The following is a 21,418-nucleotide window of genomic DNA, read 5'->3' on the forward strand; positions in this document are numbered from 1 at the left end:
TCCCCTTCGCCCGTCGGGGTGTCCGCGGGGGACGTGACCTTCAAGCACCTTTTGCTTTTTGAACCCAAACAGCCTAATAGCGCTTCCGTTTCCCAGTCACCCACAGGATCCGCAGGGGGAAGAGAACGAAGTCTAAACAAAGCCCATTCGCAAACCCCAGTACATTTTCAAGCGCCGATATGAGGAGAGCACCGCAAGCGCCACACGCGCGCGCCACCCGCACTGCACTTCCCGGCGCGCCCCGCGAGCGGCCCTGCGCGCTCCCTTCACCCCCGCCCCCGCGGCGCGCGCCGATGACGTTCCCGCCCGCCCCGCCCCCCAGCCGCGCTCCCCGCCGCTGCCGCCGCCGCCGCCGCCCCGCGCTCCCATGGCGCTGAAGCGGATACAGAAAGTGAGCGGGGCCGCGGGGGGTGCGGGGAGAGGCTGCCCCGCTGACGCCCGCGGGGGTGGCGCCGGGCCGGGCCGCGGCTCGGCGGGGGGCTTCGCGGGAGCCTTTGCCCCGCGTTGTCTGCTTGGGCCCCGTCCTTCAACCCGCCGCCGCCCGGGCCGTGCCCCCGCTGCCGGAGCCTGGCCGGCGGGGCCGCCTCAGGGGGCGGAGGGGGCGGACCGGTGCGGGGCGCGGCTGTCCCGGTCGGAGTGGGCTTGAGGGGGAGAAGGGGTGGCTCCTGTCGGTCTGCTCACGGTGTGGGGCCTCTTCGCCTGCTTGAAGGCCCCCCACCCCGAGTCAGTATTTTAAACTGTCTTTAACGAAGCATCGGATGTGTTTCCCGAGGGGGGCCCTGTGGCCGTGGGGTGCTGGGGAAGGGCTTCCCGAGGGGGGCCCTGTGGCCGGGGGGTGCTGGGAAGGGCGACCTTGTGCTGGTGGGTTATCTTTAGCAGAGATGCAAGTGCTGTGCCTGTTGCCAAAACACCGCGTCCCTGCTGGGCTCGGCGCCGCCAGCTCTGGGCAGCAGGCTTTGTCCGCGCTAAGAGGTGCTGTCAGCACGGTACTTGATATGACCTTTGACTCTATCCCAGTTATAGGGTTTTTTTCATAAGATTTATAAATGGCCAGGTTTTAATGCTGGAGTAAATGTCTAGATTCCTTTTGTTTCGCAAGACTTGGCTGGTACAGCACAGACAAAAAAAGTATCATGCATGGTAAGCATACAAGTTGAGTTGATGTTGATGCATTCTATGTGTTATAGTCGCTGTTGATCCACCATGTTTAGTTGGCCTTTGTGCTATCCTGGTTCTCTGCGTTGTAATTTCTTGTTCTGGATTCCCTTTTCCTGTTGGAAAACGTTGGTGTTACAGAAATGCAATTCTACAATGGCCAGTTAACCCTGTAGCGAGCAGATTTAGGGTACCCTGCAGTAAATGTAAAGGTCTTTGGAGGAATTTCTATGGGAAGTTGGTAGTCGTGTCTTGTGCTACAAATCTTATTATCCCTTTACAGGTAGTGCGATTAAGGGAGATTTTTGTTACTTCATATCATGTATTTTTTTGTGAAGGTTGCATTTGAACATTGTATCAAATATTAATAAAGAACTACAGTGGTGTCCTTTAGCAATAATTCTGTCATGCCTCTGTGTATTATGGGAATGCTTTGCCTTTTGTTGCCTTTTTGATTTCCCACCTTTTCTTGAGCATCTTCTTACCCTTGTGTTTATAAGAAAGGGATTGTTCTGAATATATTATTCTCTTTGCTCTCCTTGTTCGCTTCCCTTCTGCTAAGATGAACAAAGAAAAATTGGAAGGTCTGGTAGTTTTCTGGTGTTTTTGAGATGGAATGGTACTTCGTGACCTTCCAAATGAGGTCCTGCTAGAACAGGATTGTCCTCCATATTTTTCTCTTACCACGTTCCCAGGTAACTTTTATTTCTACTTTAGAGACTTCCATACATATTGGTAACCTACAGTTTTCTTTAGTGTGGCATTTTAAAACTTTTGTGTTTGATGGATCTGAAATGATGGGTAGATTATTTACAAAAGCATATCTTTCATCCTGTTAGCCTTATTAGATTCTGTTTTTCCTCTTTGAAAATGTAGAAACACTTACCTGGATGTTGACTTCAAGGTAGTGTAAGATTTCCTGATTATGCAGTAACTTTTATCCAAAACATGAAGAGATATTTGGGAACGACCTATGAGAAGAGGTCAGATTAGATTCAGAACTAGTTACCTCTTGCTTCTAGTTTGGTGCAGAAATTATTGTTGCTCATTTTCTTTTCTTGATTAATGACCATCATCCCTTACCTGCTGCCTTTCTAGGGGAAGAAAAAATAAGACTAGAGGAATTTGGCCAGCAGCCTGCCTCCAGAGTAGTAGAAGAGGAAAGTGGCAAGAAAATACGATTGTTTCAAATGGAAAGTTAAAATGCAAGGGAGAAGATCGAGAAGACAGACTATCTTGAAGTCACTGTAGTAGACAGAGCTTTCCTGAAAATCATAAACCTGGAAGTTTAATGCTAGATTAAATGTATTTGTGTGACAGGGTGTTTATCCGATCTGACTTCCTCATGTTTCAGACTGGCTGTAAAGATTGATAGCTATGTTGTATCTCAAGGGTAGGAAGGGATAAGATCTGGAGTAGAGGAAATGCTCTAAGGACTTCATAGTTTCACAGAGTGTCGAGAGGAACTCTTTGGAGAACAAAGCATTGTCAGAAATCACAATGGTATTACTTGAGAGCTTGTCAGTCTAGACATACTGTCTGAAGTTAAGCTTGGGTGGTTTTAGGGTGGTTCAGAATTGTACTTAAACACAGCTAAGGGATTTTGGTGGCAAGCTTGAGTGTTTGTTCACAATAATTTTGTTAATTTGTGTGTTCAGGATGATAGCTCCTACAGAGGAAGGAAAGCTGTAATATGTAGAAATATTAGTAAGCATATTTTGTCTCATACCAGTTGGGACTCCCAATTTCTAAATAGTATTGTCATTGAGATCTGTGTTGTTGCATCCTGTCTTTTGTTGATCAGTCTTGAGGGTCTCCTCAAAGGAGAACAGCCTATGGGCTTCAACACTATACACTAGTAACGGAAAGATGTATTGCATTTCAGAGCTTTCTTAAAAAATGGGCAACAGAATAACCAATGAACAAGCTGATCACTGCACATGAGAGTATGTTCAGCATAGTGCTGGACTGGAAGAAAAGTGGTCAGGACGTGAAGCCGTGCTGTGCAAGCATAGCCATCAGTGCTGCTTCCGTGACAAATTAATCTCTGAGTTCCTCAGAGAATCTCAGAAGGATGGGGGTTTCTTACTCATCTTAAGATGAGGAGTCTGTGTTAGTTTACCTTGTCAGTGCTTTGCTTTGCCATTGTATGAAAGAGAGGCACTGTGTTTCTATGCTGTCAAAAACTTTAGGCTGCGCTCTGTGTGTGATGTAGAATAGATGTTCCCTGGGGCGGGCATTGCTTCTCTGTAGTCTGTGACGCACCAATGAAAGAATAATGCATGTTCTTGTGGGCATCGAAAATTCCAGGTGTTGCAAATTGTGAAAGCTAATAGTGTAGGTTTTGGTTGGGAAGGGATATTGTGCAAAGAAGCTTTTATAGTTGCCACCTCTGGAAATTGAGACACCATGGCTTTTGTGCAAGGTAGAAAATAATTCAGGCTGTCAGGTTATGCAAGTTAGTGCATAGGTCAGTTCTGCCCATCCATCATCCTATGCAGAACGATGTTTCTAAGATTCCTGTTCTGAATTCTTTGTTTATGTATCTAATTGTGAGATTGCAGTCTATTGCAGTTGGGGAGATTGTTTTCATCATAAATCCTGTACTTCTGGGTGCTCCCCCAGTGTTAATGGGGGCTTGATGTTGTGCTTGCTAATGGCTCGGGCTGTTCTGAAATACGTACAAAACCAGTATTTACTTTTGTTATAGACATTAAAAAAATTGGACTTAGAAGAGATTCTGAAACCAGTTACAAGAGAGACGTTTGAAGAGGGTTTAAAAATAGCTGTTGTTTTTTATCTTGTTGGTACATAGTGCTCGATTGTTTTTCCCCTACAACTCAGAAAGAATAGAAGCATTCAAACGTTTAGGTATGTGAATGAACTATATGTCTGTTTGTTTCACTATGTGTTTCATATATTCATAGGGACTTGAATATTTATGTTGAAAATAACTTGTTACTGTAAATAAACTCAAGTAGATGAAGTTTTAACAATACTTGTAGTTTAGGTTTTGACTTTAAACTGTGGAGTCATGTACTATCTTCAGATGGTAGTAAACATATTGAGGAAATTTTTGGATCTGTAATGTAAAAAGTTTTAACTTGCTTACAAAGCATCAGCTGTGATATCACAGCAGTATTTTTTTTTGCATTAAAACATTGTATAAATATATATACTTAATAACTAAGACTTACCTTTATATAAAGAAAATTTATGATTAATATTTGCTTTACACTTCCCAAATTTATGAAGAACAGAGAATCTTTTAACTAGTCATAAGTATAATCACTGGGGTTTTTTTGACAGATGGTTCCAAACAGGGTTAATATAATAGCAGCAGTGTATGCATGGAGTTGGTAGGAAATGAGTTTGTGGTCTACAGTGCATTTTGTGCAAGAAATGAAGAACATAGCTGGCAAGTATAAAAACCTCTTTTTTAAGTAACGGTGTGGAACTCTGGTTGTGGTTTTGTGTCGCTTAGAGAATTAAAATAACTTTTAGTGATGCTGCCTGCAGTTTATTTTGGTCTTCTGATAGTCTGCGGTCTTTTTTTCTGACTTTTCTTTTTAAACTGGAAAAAAGGAGACATTTTTATGCCTGCCTTTTTTTGTTGTTGTTTAAGTTTTTTGTGGGTTTTTTTTGTTGTTGTTACTACTTATGCTCATAGTCACTGAGTGTCCATGAGTACTGTGCTGAGACTACTTTTCTCCCTGTTACCAAAGTGTCCTTCACAGTCTTGTTACAGCAGCTTTTTAGGAGAGAAGCCCGACTGCTAATGAAACATGTTAGTGTTAAACTGGCCTTCACCAGTGTCACCAACTTTATACTTTTATGAAATACATCGGGTATTCTACTTTGACAATGAGTACTAATCTGCACGTTCAAAAATATTTTCAGCATTTATAGCCAGCCATAGTGTGTGGTTCAGATCAGTTAAACTTGATACTTAAATTTTTACCTCATGCTGCCCACAGAGCTGTTATACAATGTGTGTGGCACAGTGAAAGGTGGTAATTTGGAGGCTTGGCTGTGTCCATTTCCAGTAATTGTTGTTTAGCGTTTGTGGCGTTATGCTAATATTGCTTTGTTAGCTGCACCTGGTCATGTGTCTGGCTTGCTTTTGTGCTCTGCTGCTGTTCTGTAGTTAAAAATGGGAGAAATAATTTGCATTGCAACTAGTTAGAAGCATAGAATTAACAGTATTCTACTCTACTCTGTAATATTTTCTGTGTTTGAGAGGATTAGATTTATTTCTACCACTGTCCTCAGTTTAGCTGTTTGTACAAGTTTGTCCTGGCTGTACTAGGATAGCGTGGCATGTGTTGGAGCTCTTGGTAGATGATTTTATAATGTGCCATTCACCAGTGTTTGAAATAACTGATGCTTTGGTTTGCATCTCTTGCATACAAAACTTGTGTATTCTCATAAAAGATGTTTCGGTGGTGTACACTGTAATTAACAGTGTTGACTTCCTCTTTTGAAACTGAAACGGCACTGCTTTGAGTTACGGATCCTGTTTGTTAGCCTACACACATCAAAGTCTTGTACCAGCATTTTCCTTACCAGTGACTAAAATTATTGGTAAAGACAAAGTCTTGAAGTAACCAGACCTGCATCGTGCAGCTGCGTGGTGATAATCCATAAAACATGGACAAATCTGCTGGAACCGATTAACTTAAAATTACAGGGAAAGTTTTAGCGTTGACTGTGTAATGCCTTACATGCTGTTCTCCTGCACTTCCTGATAAGGCTTCAGCCCATTGTGCTGTGTAACTCTTCAGCCTTGTCCCTTGACAAAGCAAGTTTTTAGGCTTCTTAAGAAGAGCATCTTTTCTGCTTTGTGTAGAGAATTCTTGTATTCAACTTCTTGTTCTTTTGTGACTATATAAAGTCATGAAGCAGTTTTTCTACATTTACTTACTCTACAGTCCTCACAACTGTTCTGCAGTGTTCAGTACTGGACACTGGCAAGTCAGTCTGACTTGGGGACATGGTGACTATTCCCTGGCACCGTTTCAGAAGGTGTGGGAAGGCTTAAAGCTTAAATCTTACAGCTCTCCAGATCATTTTGCTTCGACTGTGAAGCTTAAACAGCATAGTTAACAATATAAAGCTGAATAGGACTTCGGTTTTATCACAGCTTGATCTGAGCTTCTGTATATAAATGCTCAAGCTTTTAACACTGTCAGTGTCAATTTACAAAGTTTGATCATGTTACCATTTGTATTTTTAAACCACATTACCTTTGGTACATTTCTTATGATTAGAAAATATGGCTTGAATTTGCTCTATTGATTTTGAAATTTGGTCTGGCTTTGTTTCCTAGCTGCAGAAGCTCTCTGAATGTACCCATGAACATCACTCTCATATAGTGAGTTGGTTGAAGAGAGGCCTTTCTTCATTATTATTGGGCAAATACTAATAAAAGGAGCTGATAGTTCTGGGTCTCATCAAGGTATGATTAAAGACATGGTTTTTTTTATCATGGATACATTTCAGTGCCTTTAGCCTGAACAAATTGGAAGTATATACTTGAGGAGTCTTTCCTAGTTCCTGCCAATTCTGAAGTACATCTGTACATATGAAAGAAAACCAGTTTGTGTGGTTTTGGCATATGTAAAGACCTTGAGGAAGGCATTTAGCAAACGAATGCACTGTTACACACTTGTGACTTCAAAGTTAAGTTCTTGCCTAGCACTTTGCATATGTATAAGGGAATGTTTGCATATATTTCAGAGACTTTCTGAAGAGTTTAAGCTATATATTTTTCCCATCACTGCCTTTAATTTTGTAGTCAGCAATGACCATTATAAAATGTGTGATTCTTAGGCTTTGAGTTTTCTGTTTTAGCTAACAGTCTCATGTAGCTGGCTTTCTCTTTAGTGTGAGTACAAGACCTAATCTTCCCTTGTTTGGTTAGTTTTTGAGTTGCAAATTACAGAATCAAAGAATGGTTTGGGTTGGAAGGGACCTTAAAGATCATCTAGTTCCAACCCCCCTGCCATGGGCAGGGACACCTCCCACTAGACCAGGTTGCTCAAAGCCCCATCCAGCCTGGCCTTGAACGCTTCCAGGGATGGGGCATCCACAGCTCCTCTGGGCAGCCTGTGCCAGTGCCTCACCACCCTCGCAGTAAAGAATTTCTTCCTAATATCTAATCTAATCTCCCCTCTTTCAGTTTAAAGTCATTCCCTCTTCTCTTATCACTACATGCCCCTGTAAAAAGTCCCTCTCCAGCTTTCTTGTAGGCCCACTGGAAGGCTGCTATAATATTTCCTCAGAGTCTTCGCTTCTCCAGGCTGAACAACCCCAACTCCCTCAGCCTGTCTTCATAGCAGAGGTGCTCCAGCCCCCTGATCCTTTTAGTGGCCCTCCTCTGGACTCATTCCGACAGGTCCATGTCCTTCTTTACGTTAGGGCCCACAGCTGAATGCAGTACTGCAGATGGGGTCTCATGAGAGCAGATAGAGGGGGGGGGAATTGCCTCCTGACCATTCTGATGCAGCCCAGGGTACAGTTGGCTTTCTGGGCCACAGGGGCACATTGCCAGGTCATGTTGAGCTTGACAGCCAGCACCCCCAAGTCCTTCTCCTCAGGGCTGCTCTCAATCCATTCTCGGCCTAGCCTGTATTGATACTGGGGGTTGCTCCGACCCACATGCAGGACCTTGCACTTGGCCTTATTGAATTTCATGAGGTTCACGCGGGCCCACCTCTTAAGCCAGTCAAGGTACCTCTGGATGGCATCTCTTCCCTCGAACACATGAACCGCACCACACAGCTCAGTGTCATCAGCAAACTTACTGAGGGTGCGCTTGATCCCACTGTCCATGTTGCTGACAAAGATGTTAAACAGTGCTGGTCACAATGCCAGCTCTTTAGGAATGCCACTTGTAACTGGTCTCCACGTGGACATTGAGCTGTTGACCTCAACTGTTTTGAGCATGACCATCCAGCCAATTCCTATCCACAGAGTGGTCTGCCCATCAAAACCATGTCTCTCCAGTTCAGAGACAGTGATGTCATGCGGGACAGTGTCAGATGCTTTGCACAATTCCAGACAGATGATGTCTTTGTTCATCCCTTATTCATCAGTGCTGGAGCCCCATCATAGAAGGCCACCAAATGTCAGGCACGATTTGCCCTTAGTGAAGCCATGTTGGCTGTCACCAATCACCTCCTTATATTCCTTGTGCCTTAGCATGGTTTCCAGGAGGATCTGCTCCATGGTCTTGTTGGGTGCAGAGGCGAGACTGACTGGCCTGTAGTTTCCTGAGTCTTCCACATTTTCCCTTTTTAAAAACTGGGGTTTATGTTTCCCCTTTTCCAGTCAGTTGGAACTTCACCAGACTGCCACGACTTCTCAAATATGGTGGATAGTGGCTTAGCCACTTTATCTGCCAGTTCCCTCAGGACCTGTGGATGCAGCCCATCAGGTCTCATGGACTTGTGCATGTTTAGGTTCCTTAGATGTTCTTGAACCTGATCTTCTCCTACAGTGGGAGGTTCTTCATTCTCCTAGTCCCTGCCTTTGCCTTCTGTGACTTGAGCAGTGTCGCTGAAGCACTTGTTGGTGAAGACTGAGGCAAAAAAGTCATTGCAGACCTGAGCCTTCTCCACGTCCTGAGTCACTAGGTCTGCGGTTCTCTTCTGGAGAGGGGCCGTGTTTTCCCTAGTCTTCCTTTTATCCCTGATGTACCTATAGAAGCTTTTCTTGTTGCACTTGAACAGAATAGACGGCGGCTGTAACAGCGCTGCTGCTGCTAATGCTTGTTGCAACTCCTGGAAACTTGACACTTGTTGACTCCCTTGGTGTGCTGGCAGTGACTTGGCTTTGCACAGAATACTGGTTCTCTGTTTCACTCCCTTAGTGAAATTTGAATCCTCTGATTAAAAAGGGAACTGAACTTCTGAAGGGTTTTGCTATTGGTTTTATTCGTCAGAGTCTAGCCCTGAGTGGTGTTTCTGGACCAGCATACTATTTCACCAGCAGAATAAAGTTTAGGGCAGATAAGTAACACTAGTTGGCAACCTGAGCTATTTTAGTATATGAAAGAACTGCCTCTTGTTTTAAATTGCAAGGATTGTGAGGAGTGACTTCAGAGCCAGTAGTAACGTTACTAGTCTGTTAACTGGCTGAAGGTACATTGCACTCCTTTTCTTTGAATTCAGGGCCAAGAGTGGACCTTTAAGAAGTGTGCCTGAATTTAGGTGCCAAGTCCATGGTAAATTGGGTCCGTCAGAGCAGTGTGTGAGTTACTGGATGTCATAAATTAATAAATTCATGGATAAAATAAAGCAGAGTTCTAACACTTCAGTTTGTATGCAAGATCTGATCATGCTATGTACACGAATTCTACATTTGAATTAAACTTAGTTCCAATTTAAACCTTGATTTTGTAAGTAGTTGACTAATAATTTTTGAGTAGAAATGTTTCCACTGTTAGTCCTTAAGCTAAACTGAAGGAGGTATTCGCAGACCTGCTTCTGGCTATTGTTGGCTTAAATGTATGTTTTCAGTAATTACTTGAGTGACTTGAGAGGTCATTTAGCATACATCTTTTAGCTTATTTCAGTGGAAGCATTTACACATAATCATTAAACTTATCGCAGTATATTGAATTAAACAAGGAAAATGAACCAGTGTTAATACCTGGCTTGTTTTACATTTGATGATCAATCAGACGAAAAGCTGAGCTGGTTTTGTGTAATTAAATAATAATCTTAAATTACTTCAGACTATGTAGATTTCTGTAAGAGGAATAAATCAGTTGACTGGCAAGAAGCTTTTGTAAAATCAATAGCAGAAGAAATGATCAAATTGGCACAAATTTCTAAATTAAGCAGTGAGTTTACAGACAAATCCAGAAACCCTTAATTTACTACTTTTTTTTTTTTATCTGCTTTAGTATATCCAGATTATTATGAACTTGACTATAACTCGTAAATACTTTTGGATATTAATTTATAGCAGAATGCTGTCTTTTGCTGCAGACCTATTTGACAAAAAAACCCTTTAGGTATCAATGGGCATCTCAAGTGTTGATTTCTTTAAAAAAACCACAGGTCTATTTAATAAAATCTGTTTGTGTTCTCACGTTTGAAGTGATGCTGCTGAGCGCTGTGCACTTCCGTGTAGATGCCTTGACAATATTTGTGTGTTTCTTACAGGAACTGAGTGATCTGCAGCGAGACCCACCGGCCCACTGTTCTGCCGGACCTGTTGGAGATGACTGTAAGCTCTTCATAGTGCTTTGTCACTGCTGACCTTTCTTCAGTTTCAAAAACATTTGGATAATCTCTAATTGTTGTATCATTCTGACTTTCAGTGTTTCATTGGCAAGCAACAATTATGGGACCTGTAAGTATATGTAATTCATGCCCCTTAGAATGTAGACCTTGTTTCCCTTTTTGCTGCAGAAGGGTTCATTTGGGTTTCTGTAAACATGGCAGTCAAATTCAGCTGTGCTGTGTATAGATGAAAGATTTTGGGTAGTATTATTGTTCTTAGGAGTCTGGTAGGAGTTTCTTTATGTAACTCTTCAAACTTCATGAAGTTAGGGGTGTGTAATCAGTAAATTGCAATGTATGAATTGGTGAGGTGGGCTGCAAAGTGAAAAGCTTGCTTTTCAAATATGATGATTTCAATTCTGGAAGATTCACCTGCCTGAGAAGAGAAAGAGTGGGTATGATCCAGTGTTAAAGTTGGTAACTGTAAACAAGAGTGGAATTGCACAGGGTGGTTATTTGTTGGCTGTGATAAGGCTTTGGCAAAAACAGACGACTTTTGCAAAATGTAGACCAGCAATTGTGGGTACTTTCAGTTTCTGTTTGAGAAAGGCCTGCTTTCCTTGTTGGGTTGGGTGACGCTCTGAAGACCCCATTGATGACATTTGTCAAGGAAGTGACATAAGAAAGGACAGCAAAGCTTAAGAACAGGAAGGTTTAAAGGAAAACTGAAAAGAGTTTTAACAAAAAGAATAGAGAACAACATGACTTGAGGAAAGGGGTGTTTATTCATATTATGTTAGGGAGTTTGTATTCCTAGTGTTTTCCTTTTGGACTTAGTAATTTGGAAAGAAGTGTCTCTGGTTCAGATTGTGAACTGAATCACTGTGTGAGTTGAAATTTTGAAATAATACTTGATGGATTAAAGTGCAGCATCATATGGCAGAGAAAAATGGAATTGTGTCTGCTTTGAGACTATTTCTGGATTTTCAGCACAGCTGCTCTGAAGCAGTGAAAGATCAGTTGCTAATGCTAGTAGTATGCTGGAGTCTGTTGTCCAACTTGTCAATGGCCCAGCAGCAACTGAAGTGATTGTGGCAAGTTTTTCTGTAGAATACTAATGCTTTTGCCATTTTTCTTTTAACAACTATGTTCTTTCATATGCAAAGTCATTCTGACCCTTGCTGTCCTACACTGCTTAAAGGTGAATGGCAAAACAGCAAAGAAGAGTTAACAAAACCTTATGTGCTGATTGCCACTGATAAGGTCTCCATCCTGAATGACTCTGTTGATCTAAGGGAAATACTATCATGTAAATCCTGACTTAAATTCCATTTTTTTTCTTCCAGCTTGCAATTCACCTTTCATGTTCTGTAGTGGAAAATATTCTTTTCTTTGCTTCAGGTTCCTCAGATTTCTCTAGTTAAGGATAAGAATGAGTGTCTCTTGCTGATCTTTGTCAGCAGTAGCTGCTGAGGTACAAGAAAAGAACACCGCCAAGATTAATCCTTTATCTTGATGACATAAAGAAATAGGGATGCACGTCCTGTATGTTGCCTGATGGCTGAGGGAAGCATAGGACTAAAACTTCCCTTCAAAATTCACTTCCTAGGTGTGAAAGTAGGGTAACTTTTTCTCCTGTCTGTGGGCATCATCAATTTGTTTTATGTACTTTACTCATAAAACACAGTGTGACTTCACTTTGCCTTTTCTCTGACTCTGAACTTGTCTCATCTTCAGCTTATTTTAACTTTGACAAATCCATTTAGTATGCATGCAGACAGTCCTTTCAAACCTTATTGGAAGTACAGTGGCAACCTATTCTGATGTTACCTAATGCTGACTTCTTAGCAATACTATATATAACCTGCCTTGCATTGCAACACGGTCTGCATTTTGAGTCTGTAAGATGACATGTCTTGGTGGACCATTTGTGACTTTACCTCCTGTATGCATCTCAGACTGTTGTGGGTTTTTTTGCTCATTTCCAAGGTAAACATTTTATTTTAAGAAGTCTGCCTTTGCTTCCCTAAGAAAACCCGAGAACTTGGTCTTCTGCAGCTTTGCGAGATTGAGGTCCTATGTTGCTGTTTTAAACTTGCCAAGTAATGAGAAAGGTTTTCTTCTCCTTCCTTTAATTAGAAACGGCAGCACTGCTCTCTATCATTTATCACTGAGACTTTCCCCCTCACGTTTCTAATTAATAAAAATGAAAGATTTCCTCAACAGATGACTGCCACAAAGTTATTTCTATCTATTACTGTGTGCAACCTGGACGTAAACCTGTGCACATGTTCTCTAACAAAATGCATGTTCACAGATTTGTACAGGTCACAAAGATGTTGTGTGTTTTAAAACTCCCTGATGTCATCATGATCAACTGAATTATGTTGGAAAATCCTACTCTTTGCATCTGCAAAGAGAAACCACTTCTTAAGGTAAGTATATTTGTAGCTTAAGGATGGAGGAGGATCAGAGCAGCGGTGGTGTTGCACGGAGACAGGATTTGGAAGACCTGCTCTGGCTTTTGTATTCCCCTTGGCATGGTGGAGCTGATGGACCAGCAGTTTTGCAGCTCCACCAGTCACACATAGCTCCCTCCCTTTTTCTCCCCAGGAAGGGCAGCACTCAGTAGCCTTGTTGCGCTACTGCAGTAGTAGCCATGGTTGGCTCTACTGTAGCCCTGCAGGCCAGTGGGGGGGTTCAGTTCCCACTGTGCCTTCCCAGTACACAGCCCATAGTGGGCCGTGGCGCATAGCATGGGCTGTGTACTGGGGAAAAAGTGGATTTTATAAGATATGTACAGCTTTGGGAGGTTATCTGTGTTCAGAAGGGAAGCTCCAAAATAACTGAAATATATTAATATGTTTTGTTTGTTTTGTTTTTTTCCCCAGCCTGATAGTGCATATCAAGGAGGAGTGTTTTTTCTCACAGTACACTTTCCAACAGACTATCCTTTCAAACCGCCAAAGGTAAGTCTTTTCTCAAAATTTACAGGTTTTTTTTGGTCAAAGCTTTGTTTCTGTCTCTTTGTTCTTTGAGGCTTAATTTTTGAAGATAAAACCAGAAAGGCCAGCAATAGGATCCATGTTCATAGTGGATGAACAGATAAGACTACAATAAATTTGTTGGCAGATCTTGTATGTCTGGAACTGAAGGGACAATGTTAAGGATTCTAAATGTAATAAACATTATTTGTTGTTACTTGGTTTTATTTATTTTTTTTATTCCAGATTGCTTTTACCACAAAAATCTACCACCCAAACATAAACAGTAATGGGAGTATTTGTCTTGATATCCTGAGATCTCAATGGTCACCAGCTCTGACTGTATCAAAAGGTAAACTCACAGATTTGCTAATGTATTTATGAAATTGCTTACACTGCCATGGCACATTTTTGTGTATTACTGTAGTAAGGGTGGCAGTGCAACCTCATTTCTCCTGCATGTTACAGAAGTGGCAAATTCTATCAGTATTCTTGTTATGATCCAAGATTTTGCACAATTTATTTGGAGTGTCACATTACATAAAATACTATGTGAATGGCAAAGAAAGTTTTAAAACAAGTTGGGTAAGATAACAAACATCCAATTAGTCTGAAATGCAACTTCTGTATTATAGCTGACTGTGCAGAACTGAGGAGAAAATGGTCAGCAGACCTTCAAAATCAAATTAATGTGGATGTAAATGGAAAACCCTGATACTGATGTGATGGGCTTCTCTGCTTATTGGTGGCTCTTTGGCTTGCCTGAGCATCTTTGTGTGGTCTAAGGTCTTCATTATACTTTATTTTAAAATGAGATAAATTGTTCTGGTTTGCATTCCTCTTAAAGATTAATATTGTAAAATGTAGCTGCTTTCCAAGTCATCAGTAAAAGATTTATTAAAATATTCTAGTCCTGTAATTAAACTTTCTCAAGGTAACACTAGATTTTTTGGAACATTGAGGTTACAGTTAGCAGTTCTTTTGCTGTAGGCATTTTGTGCCACTTCAAAAGCTGCTTGAAATGTGGGTGCTATCATTGTTTTTTCTCACCCATCTTCAAAATGCTCAGGCACACTTAGTCATATTACAGAAAGTTCTCATGTGACTCAAGGTTAAACAGTGTCACATCTTGCTTATGTGCTTGAGAGCCCTCTAAACCATGTGTCTATGTGTCTTTTTTTAGAACAGTGTCATTGCATTTGCTGTACAAGCAAGGAAAAACATGTTAGTTTTTGTGCAATGGAAATTGCAATATGTAAGTGCAATTGTTATACCTCCCCTGTGGAAAAGCAACTTGTGCTCGTGTACAATGATCCTGTACAGTAATCTCATAAGCTAAATAAAACCTAATTTTAATACTGTTTTCTGAAATAGTTGCAGAAGGCATGAATTACTTTTGTGTGTAGTTGGTGTCAGCTTTCCACAGAAACTGGCTGGTTTATTGCTGAGCAAAAATTGCCTTGTTTCTAGTTATTTAGAAGGTATTTAGCAAACAGAAGTTGGCATTTACATCATGTTTACCAGTTGGCATTTACAACTGAGAAGTCTTGAAGTTTTTAGATCTTCAGTACTTTTCTGTGTCTTTACTTGTTGAGTGTTCCTTCAGTTACGAAGTGGAGCAGTCTGCTGGTCTTAGGTTCTGATTTGACATGCTTTAAGGTGCTTGCATGTTACACATTGTATAAACTGGAAATTAGCTCACTGGCTCATGCAAGTTTCTCCTTTATAGTTCTTCCTTTACTCAATCAAAGGATTACAATATAATGGTAGTACCTGTTGTTGGTGTGACCAAGTATTCTAACCTGATTTTTTTTTTTTTAATATTACTGGTGTGTTTGGTACTTAATAAAATGAAACATGTTAGTATGATGTGGTTGAACTTATACAGCTGAAAATAGGTGTTAGTCTGGGCTTTTTGGTAACAAGACAAAGGAAGGAAAAAAAATCATATATCAGGTTCTTACAGCAGCATCAAATTCCGTTTCACAGCACACTTAGAATTATTTAACTGTGTACTCTTGTATTCATATTAGTTCTGAGTATAAAAATAGACATTTCCTGAAGAGTATGGACTGAAATGTTAGAAAAATCAAACATCCTTGGTGCAATACCAGGAAATGAATATGGAATTATAAATGAATACATGCATATAATGCTGATGAAGTGTTTTCCCAAAATGGAAGTCACACTTAAATGAAATATTCATATGAAGGGGAGAATAACTGTCAGCAGCACAGAAGTGGAGAAGGATATGCGCAAATAGAGTAGCACATGGCAGTGTAATGTTAATTATGTTAAATAGCTGTAGATGGAAAGGGCTTAGTTTGATCAGATATTTTTACATAGCTTTGCAGTCGGTAGTTTGTTTAATGTTCATAGGTTAAAATGTGGGGGAAAGATCATTACGAAAGGTACAGTTCCATGGGTCACAAGTTCTCTAGGCTATTATCAGGTGCTGTTTACTTAGGACCTAGAAAAATGATGCTGTATAAACATTTATAAACAGAACTGCCATGTGAAAGCTTGATTCAAATATGCATTCTCTTTCCGATCTCCCTTTCACCACCCTTCTTCGGTGTACTGGAATATATTAAAGGATTATAGAAATAAAGCAAAATAACTCATTTAATCTAGTGTCTCTTTTATTTAGTTTTATTGTCCATATGCTCCTTACTTTGTGATCCTAATCCAGATGATCCTTTAGTACCAGATATTGCACAGATCTACAAGTCAGACAAGGAAAAGTGAGTATAACATATACATAATTGTATGTGTGGTACTTGCAGATGGTTATCTGCTATGCACCTTCTATCTTAAATGTTAAAGGTACTGTTTTCATAGATCTCTACAGTATTAGAATTTTTAACTCAAAAATATCGGTCAGTGGAATGGCAAGCAGAAAACTGTAGGCATACACAGCTATTGGGTACTTAATTTATCGTACTTAGTTGCATGAAACCTTCACGCTTTTGTGTCTCGTTTTTATATTCATTGCATGAAAAGTCATCTCACAAATGTGAGTTATTTGTTACTATTGTGATCCTCTGGTTGTAAAACCTGTGCCTCTAGTAAGATGTTAGGAATGAACAACAAGCAATTTTTTGACAAAATTTTATAAATATAGGATAGACAATACTCAGCTCTTTTTAGTGTTAAAAGCCATTGTTACATTGCAATTTGCAGCATCTTGCAGAGAAAAAGAAGGGGTTTTTTTACTTTCTGGAACAGCTGTAGAACTTGCAGGTGGTTTGATCTTGGGAAGGTTTACATGGTTAGCATGTAACTGAAGTATTACATGCTTCTGGACCAAATCTGATTTTGATTTGAGAACTTTTAACTCTAAAAGTACTATACTGACTGGAACATCTGTCTGGGGGTCTCTACTTACAGTGCGGAACTGCCCTGGATTTCCCAAAGTTCATTTTTAAGGCTTGCTGACTTCTTTTTGTGCATCACTCTTAAGGAAGGTTTTGAAACGCTGTCTTAAAACTACATACATGGCTGAACTCTCACAGCATCAGATAACAGGATTTAGGGGTCACTAGCAAGCCTGGTGCTTTGGTGTAGTGGTGTTTCTTTCCAGATCACCACCTCTCCGGAGTGATTCCTTCCGGCACTCAGACTTTGAATACTGGCATCTGTGGATGTCTAAGCGAAGTAATGAATTGATTTCTTAGAGAGTTTTGTGGGTGGCAGGAAGCTCAGGCCCTTTATTCCACAGATTAGACTGTGTGATTTCCCAAAGGTTCCACGGGGAGAATACTACCTGTATGAGAGATTTTCCCATCTTACCAGCTTTCTGCTGATATATTGACTGCCTGCTTTTCCTGGGCTTGCAAACTAAAATCTTCATGCATGGGAAAGGTTACGGAATCAGTGATCCAGGAAGGAAACACCATTTTGCTTACTGCTGTGAGATTTCATTGGACTCTGCTGCTATCGGTGGTGTTTTGGGCACAGCCCAGGATGCAGTCTACAGACGATCAGTGTGGCCTGAGCTGTCTTCTCTAACAGGGTTTCAGCACCTGTGGATTTTCTGTGAGATGAAGAAAGACTGAAAACCAAGATCAGTTTAAGGATAGTAACAAGGAATAGGAGCCTCTAAGGTTTTTTCAAATACATCCAGTCCCAATTTGCCAAGAATGGAATAACCTTCCCCAAATGAATTCACATTTTCTGGCAGCCTTGACAATAAATTAAAGAGCCATAGTCATGCGGTATATTCATAGACAATCTAACCACCACTGCTTATTTGGCTTCAAGTTGTGGAAAAAGTTACAGATTTAGTTTGGGGCAGGCTTTTTACCCTTGGAACTTAAGCTGCTTTTTGGTAACCTTGCTGTTCACTGTTTTAATGGTTAGACTCGGTGGTTCAGATTCTGTGGAATGTTTGTGATATCCAGAATAATTTTTGACTTTATGGTTAACTGACTGAGAAATTGTTTGGTACTGATTTTTTTAATATTGAGCCATTGAAGACTTCTTGCAACGTGTACTAATGGCCTGTGGTTCACCACATATCGCAGGTCCGTGAAGATTTGAGTATTGCTTGTACCTTGAGGACTGGATAGAGGAGTGATGTAGAAGTTACATGGAAGTCTGTGGTCTAGTATTTCTCTCCCTAGAGTAAGAATTATTGAAGTGGGCCTTTTTCTGACAGCTTGATGTCTGATACAATCAAATCACATAATCCACTTCTGAAGTACTTGAACTCTTTAGCTTGTACTGCAAAGCAGATAGTGGTCAAGTTGAGGATGTTGTTATCTCAGCTTCTCCTCACAAAGTGGCTTTTGTCCACCCACTTAACAGTGATTTCAGCTATTGGGTATCCTGTTTGTGAAGGAAGTGAACAAGGGATATTTCTCTGTCTCCAAAACTCAACATTTAATCATTGCTAGAGAAAGTTAGAGAATGTATAGTCTTACTATAGCTTTATCTTCTTATACCTATTATTTTTTTTTAATCTCATCTTGGATTTAGGAAATGAAAGATATGGCTGGTTACCCCTGAGCATTTATCTATGGGTATTTTAGTATAAGTAAAATCCAAAGACTTGCGTGGTAGCATATTCTTAAGAAAAAACCCCCGATTACAACATGAGTTGCTATACTGGTCTTAAGAAACAGATTCAAAAACTTGTCAGTATTTTCTCTGGAGGACCCAGAGGGAAAGTGAGTCTCATCTGAAGGGTGGGATAGAACAAATGTAAGACCCAGAGTGAAAATTAGTGTCTCTAAGGAAATTGACCGCTGGGAGTGCTGATGGCTTCACACCAGAAGGAGAAGCCCCCAAGACCTTAATCAGAAACGCTTTTCAAAAATTTTTCAAGTTCTGAAATGCAGAAGGCATTGTAGAATGGAGAATAAAAAAACCCGCCACTGTGCGTTCTATCCCCACCCTTTCCAAAACTGGTTAATTTTACTGAATTTTATGCAACTAAAATGTGTGAACTTTGTCAGACTGTTAAGAGCCTACACATTAGGGAATAATTGACAACAAATTCCTGTTCAGGTACAAATAAGGGAACAGGTTGTGAAATGCAAATTAAGTATGCACAATTATATGCATTTTAATACAAACTTGTGAGATTGGTTTTGAGTTTGTCTAAGTAGCTTTAATAGGTAACCTTAGAAACTGAACATACAGTGGGTGTATGTTTCGTGGGGTTTAGACTATTTTAATATTATTTGAATCAATGTTAAGAGGTGAAAAGCACAATAACATCTGTATTAAGTAAATATGTGGCTATTGTCAATGTATCACTAACAGCTCTTCACCGTACTGCCTTCTTTCTGCACGTACAGATACAACAGACATGCCAGAGAATGGACTCAGAAATATGCAATGTAAACTTGTGAAGACTTTTTCATATACCACAGAGTACTGTAAATTCTAGGGTTTTTTTCAAAATCCGAAGAAAACGGAGCACAGTTTACTCTTTCAATGTGTCATGATGCCCCTTTTCTCACCCATGTAAGTGTGTTTCTGGAGCAAAGGAGAACAAACTTCCAAAAATAACCTTATGACTGTGATAAGAATATTTATCCTCTTTGTATGCTTTGCAGAAGACATTTATTATGGTTTTTAAGAGTTGGACATCTGCATCTTCAGACTACAAGACCCGTAATGCAGTTTTAAAGCAACCAAATTATTTTTGCTGGAAAAAGTAGCGTTTTTTATGTGATGAATACTGTATGTGTGTCTTTAAAGTACCTTGTCAGTTTCATAAGTGTGTTCAAGTTTAATTTTGTTAGTTCACTTATGTAATTTGTATTTTTTATTTACTGTATAGACTAAATATTTTATTTACCATGTAAGTCACTTCATTTTAGACGTACTTGTTTGTGCACAGTATTGACAAGATACAACTCATAGTAATAGGAGTATCCCACCTGTTAGGATACTCTAAAGACTGACTGCAAACTTCTTAAAACCTGAAATTATCTTTGCACTGTACTTCTTTGTACGCTGATTATGGAGAAACACTTGGTTTGGATTCTGTTGTTGCATACTTGACTTAATTTTATTGCAATGTGAACTAATTGCACTGCTATGTAGAAAGATACATAACCGTTCTGTTGCTTTTCACAACTGATTTTGACATGTGGGCAACATAACACTATCACAGACCTTTTACAAATCTAAATGTAGCCTTTTCCATATAAATAAAACAGGTTTTCTACTACTTGTCTTGGCTATTTTTAAAAAATCATGCATATCCTTAATGTGCTTATTCTAACATTAGAGGATAGAAGTATTATGTGTGCATGTGTTTTGTAGACAAAAGGGAAAATCAAGCCATGCATCGCATACTACTTAGAACTGTGTTGCAATTAATTTTTATGCTAGCTTTAGCCTGATTTATTGAGCATGCTCTGCCCATTGTTTTATATAGAATTTAAACTAGCTTAATAATGTTACAACCATATTCATTTATGGAGGAAATAGCACAAGTGTTTGAACATCAAACACTTCAGTTGAGGTGGTATATTTGCAATATCAGAATGTCACAGTAAACTTACCACGCATGCACCTAATTTTTCCATTAACTGGCACTTCATTTGCTTCAGACTATGCATGTGGAATAGCAGTAGTGCTGGAAAGGGGCAATCTTTATTTAAAAAGTTGGTTAAAAGCAGAGCAACATTGATTTCCTACTGTACCTTCTTCTTGGGTATCCAAAAATGAAAATGTGTGACTAATGTTTTTTTCTGTGCCTTGCACATGAAAGAAAAATGACTTGCAGTTGGGAAACGTGTTGTCATAAAATAAGACAACCAAAATATTTGGGTTTTTTTTTTTACTGTAGTGAAAGCCAAATGGGAGTTTGAGGTGTGGATGGGAAGCATGCACAGTAGGAGCTTTTGTTCCTAGCAGAGGAATATTGTTATCTTTATGCTACTGACCCACAGGGCACGAGTGGGTCACGTACAGGGAAGAATGTCACTTCTGTGCTACAGTTTTATCTATGATGTAATGATGACTTCTGAAACAAAAGCTTGATGTAGAGTGGCTCTATTAATCTTAAAATACCCTTGTTCACTACAATTGTAAGCTGAATAAATGTGGGTATTTTTGTTATTAAAATGAGTGCTTCATTACTTGGACTAGGACAGTGTAGCGGGGGAAGGCAAAGCCATTGTTTCTTTTTACTGCTACAGTGGTAGTAGAACTTGTGTTCTCAGAGCTCTTATCTTTTAAACGTTTGCAGTATCTGTGTTGAACGGTATGGAATTAGAAGTTTGACTTGCATCTTGGAATACTGTCTTTTGCTTTACGGATTTCTATTAGAGATGGTTTGAAAACGTTGGTATTTCAAGTGGTAGCATTTCTGCCGTCTGCCATATGTGACAGAGGATGACTTTCCACCGCAGTGCAACACCAGCAGGAGGATTAAAAAAACCCAACACCCCCAGCCGCGGGCGAGGCGTTCCGCCTGCAGCCTCCTGCATGCTACAGAACAACTCCAAGCGAAGTCTCTGCTTCCTGCAGGCCTCCGGGCCGTGCGGCCCTTCTGCTGCTGAGAGGGTGGCGGCGATAAACACG

General features: G+C 40.3%; 1 protein-coding gene across 4 annotated transcripts; it reads left to right on the plus strand.

Annotated features, from left to right (window-relative positions):
• The first annotated feature begins 305 nt into the window (after positions 1-305).
• UBE2D1 (ubiquitin conjugating enzyme E2 D1) lies at positions 306-20,057 on the plus strand. Of its 4 annotated transcripts, none has more exons than XM_040607361.1 (7): positions 306-391; positions 10,329-10,392; positions 10,487-10,518; positions 13,280-13,357; positions 13,619-13,724; positions 16,023-16,116; positions 19,177-20,057. In XM_040607361.1, the coding sequence occupies exons 1-7, from the start codon at positions 368-370 to the stop codon at positions 19,220-19,222; spliced, it is 444 nt and encodes a 147-aa protein (XP_040463295.1). In that variant the 5' UTR covers positions 306-367; the 3' UTR covers positions 19,223-20,057. The 4 variants fall into 4 exon arrangements, with proteins under 4 accessions (XP_040463295.1, XP_040463296.1, XP_040463297.1 ...); XM_040607364.1 differs by lacking the exon at positions 306-391 and adding an exon at positions 12,706-12,823; XM_040607362.1 differs by lacking the exon at positions 16,023-16,116.
• Positions 20,058-21,418: the final 1,361 nt, after the last annotated feature.

The sequence above is a fragment of the Falco naumanni genome, chromosome 9, assembly GCF_017639655.2.
Source record: "Falco naumanni isolate bFalNau1 chromosome 9, bFalNau1.pat, whole genome shotgun sequence".
Classification (NCBI taxonomy): domain Eukaryota; kingdom Metazoa; phylum Chordata; class Aves; order Falconiformes; family Falconidae; genus Falco; species Falco naumanni.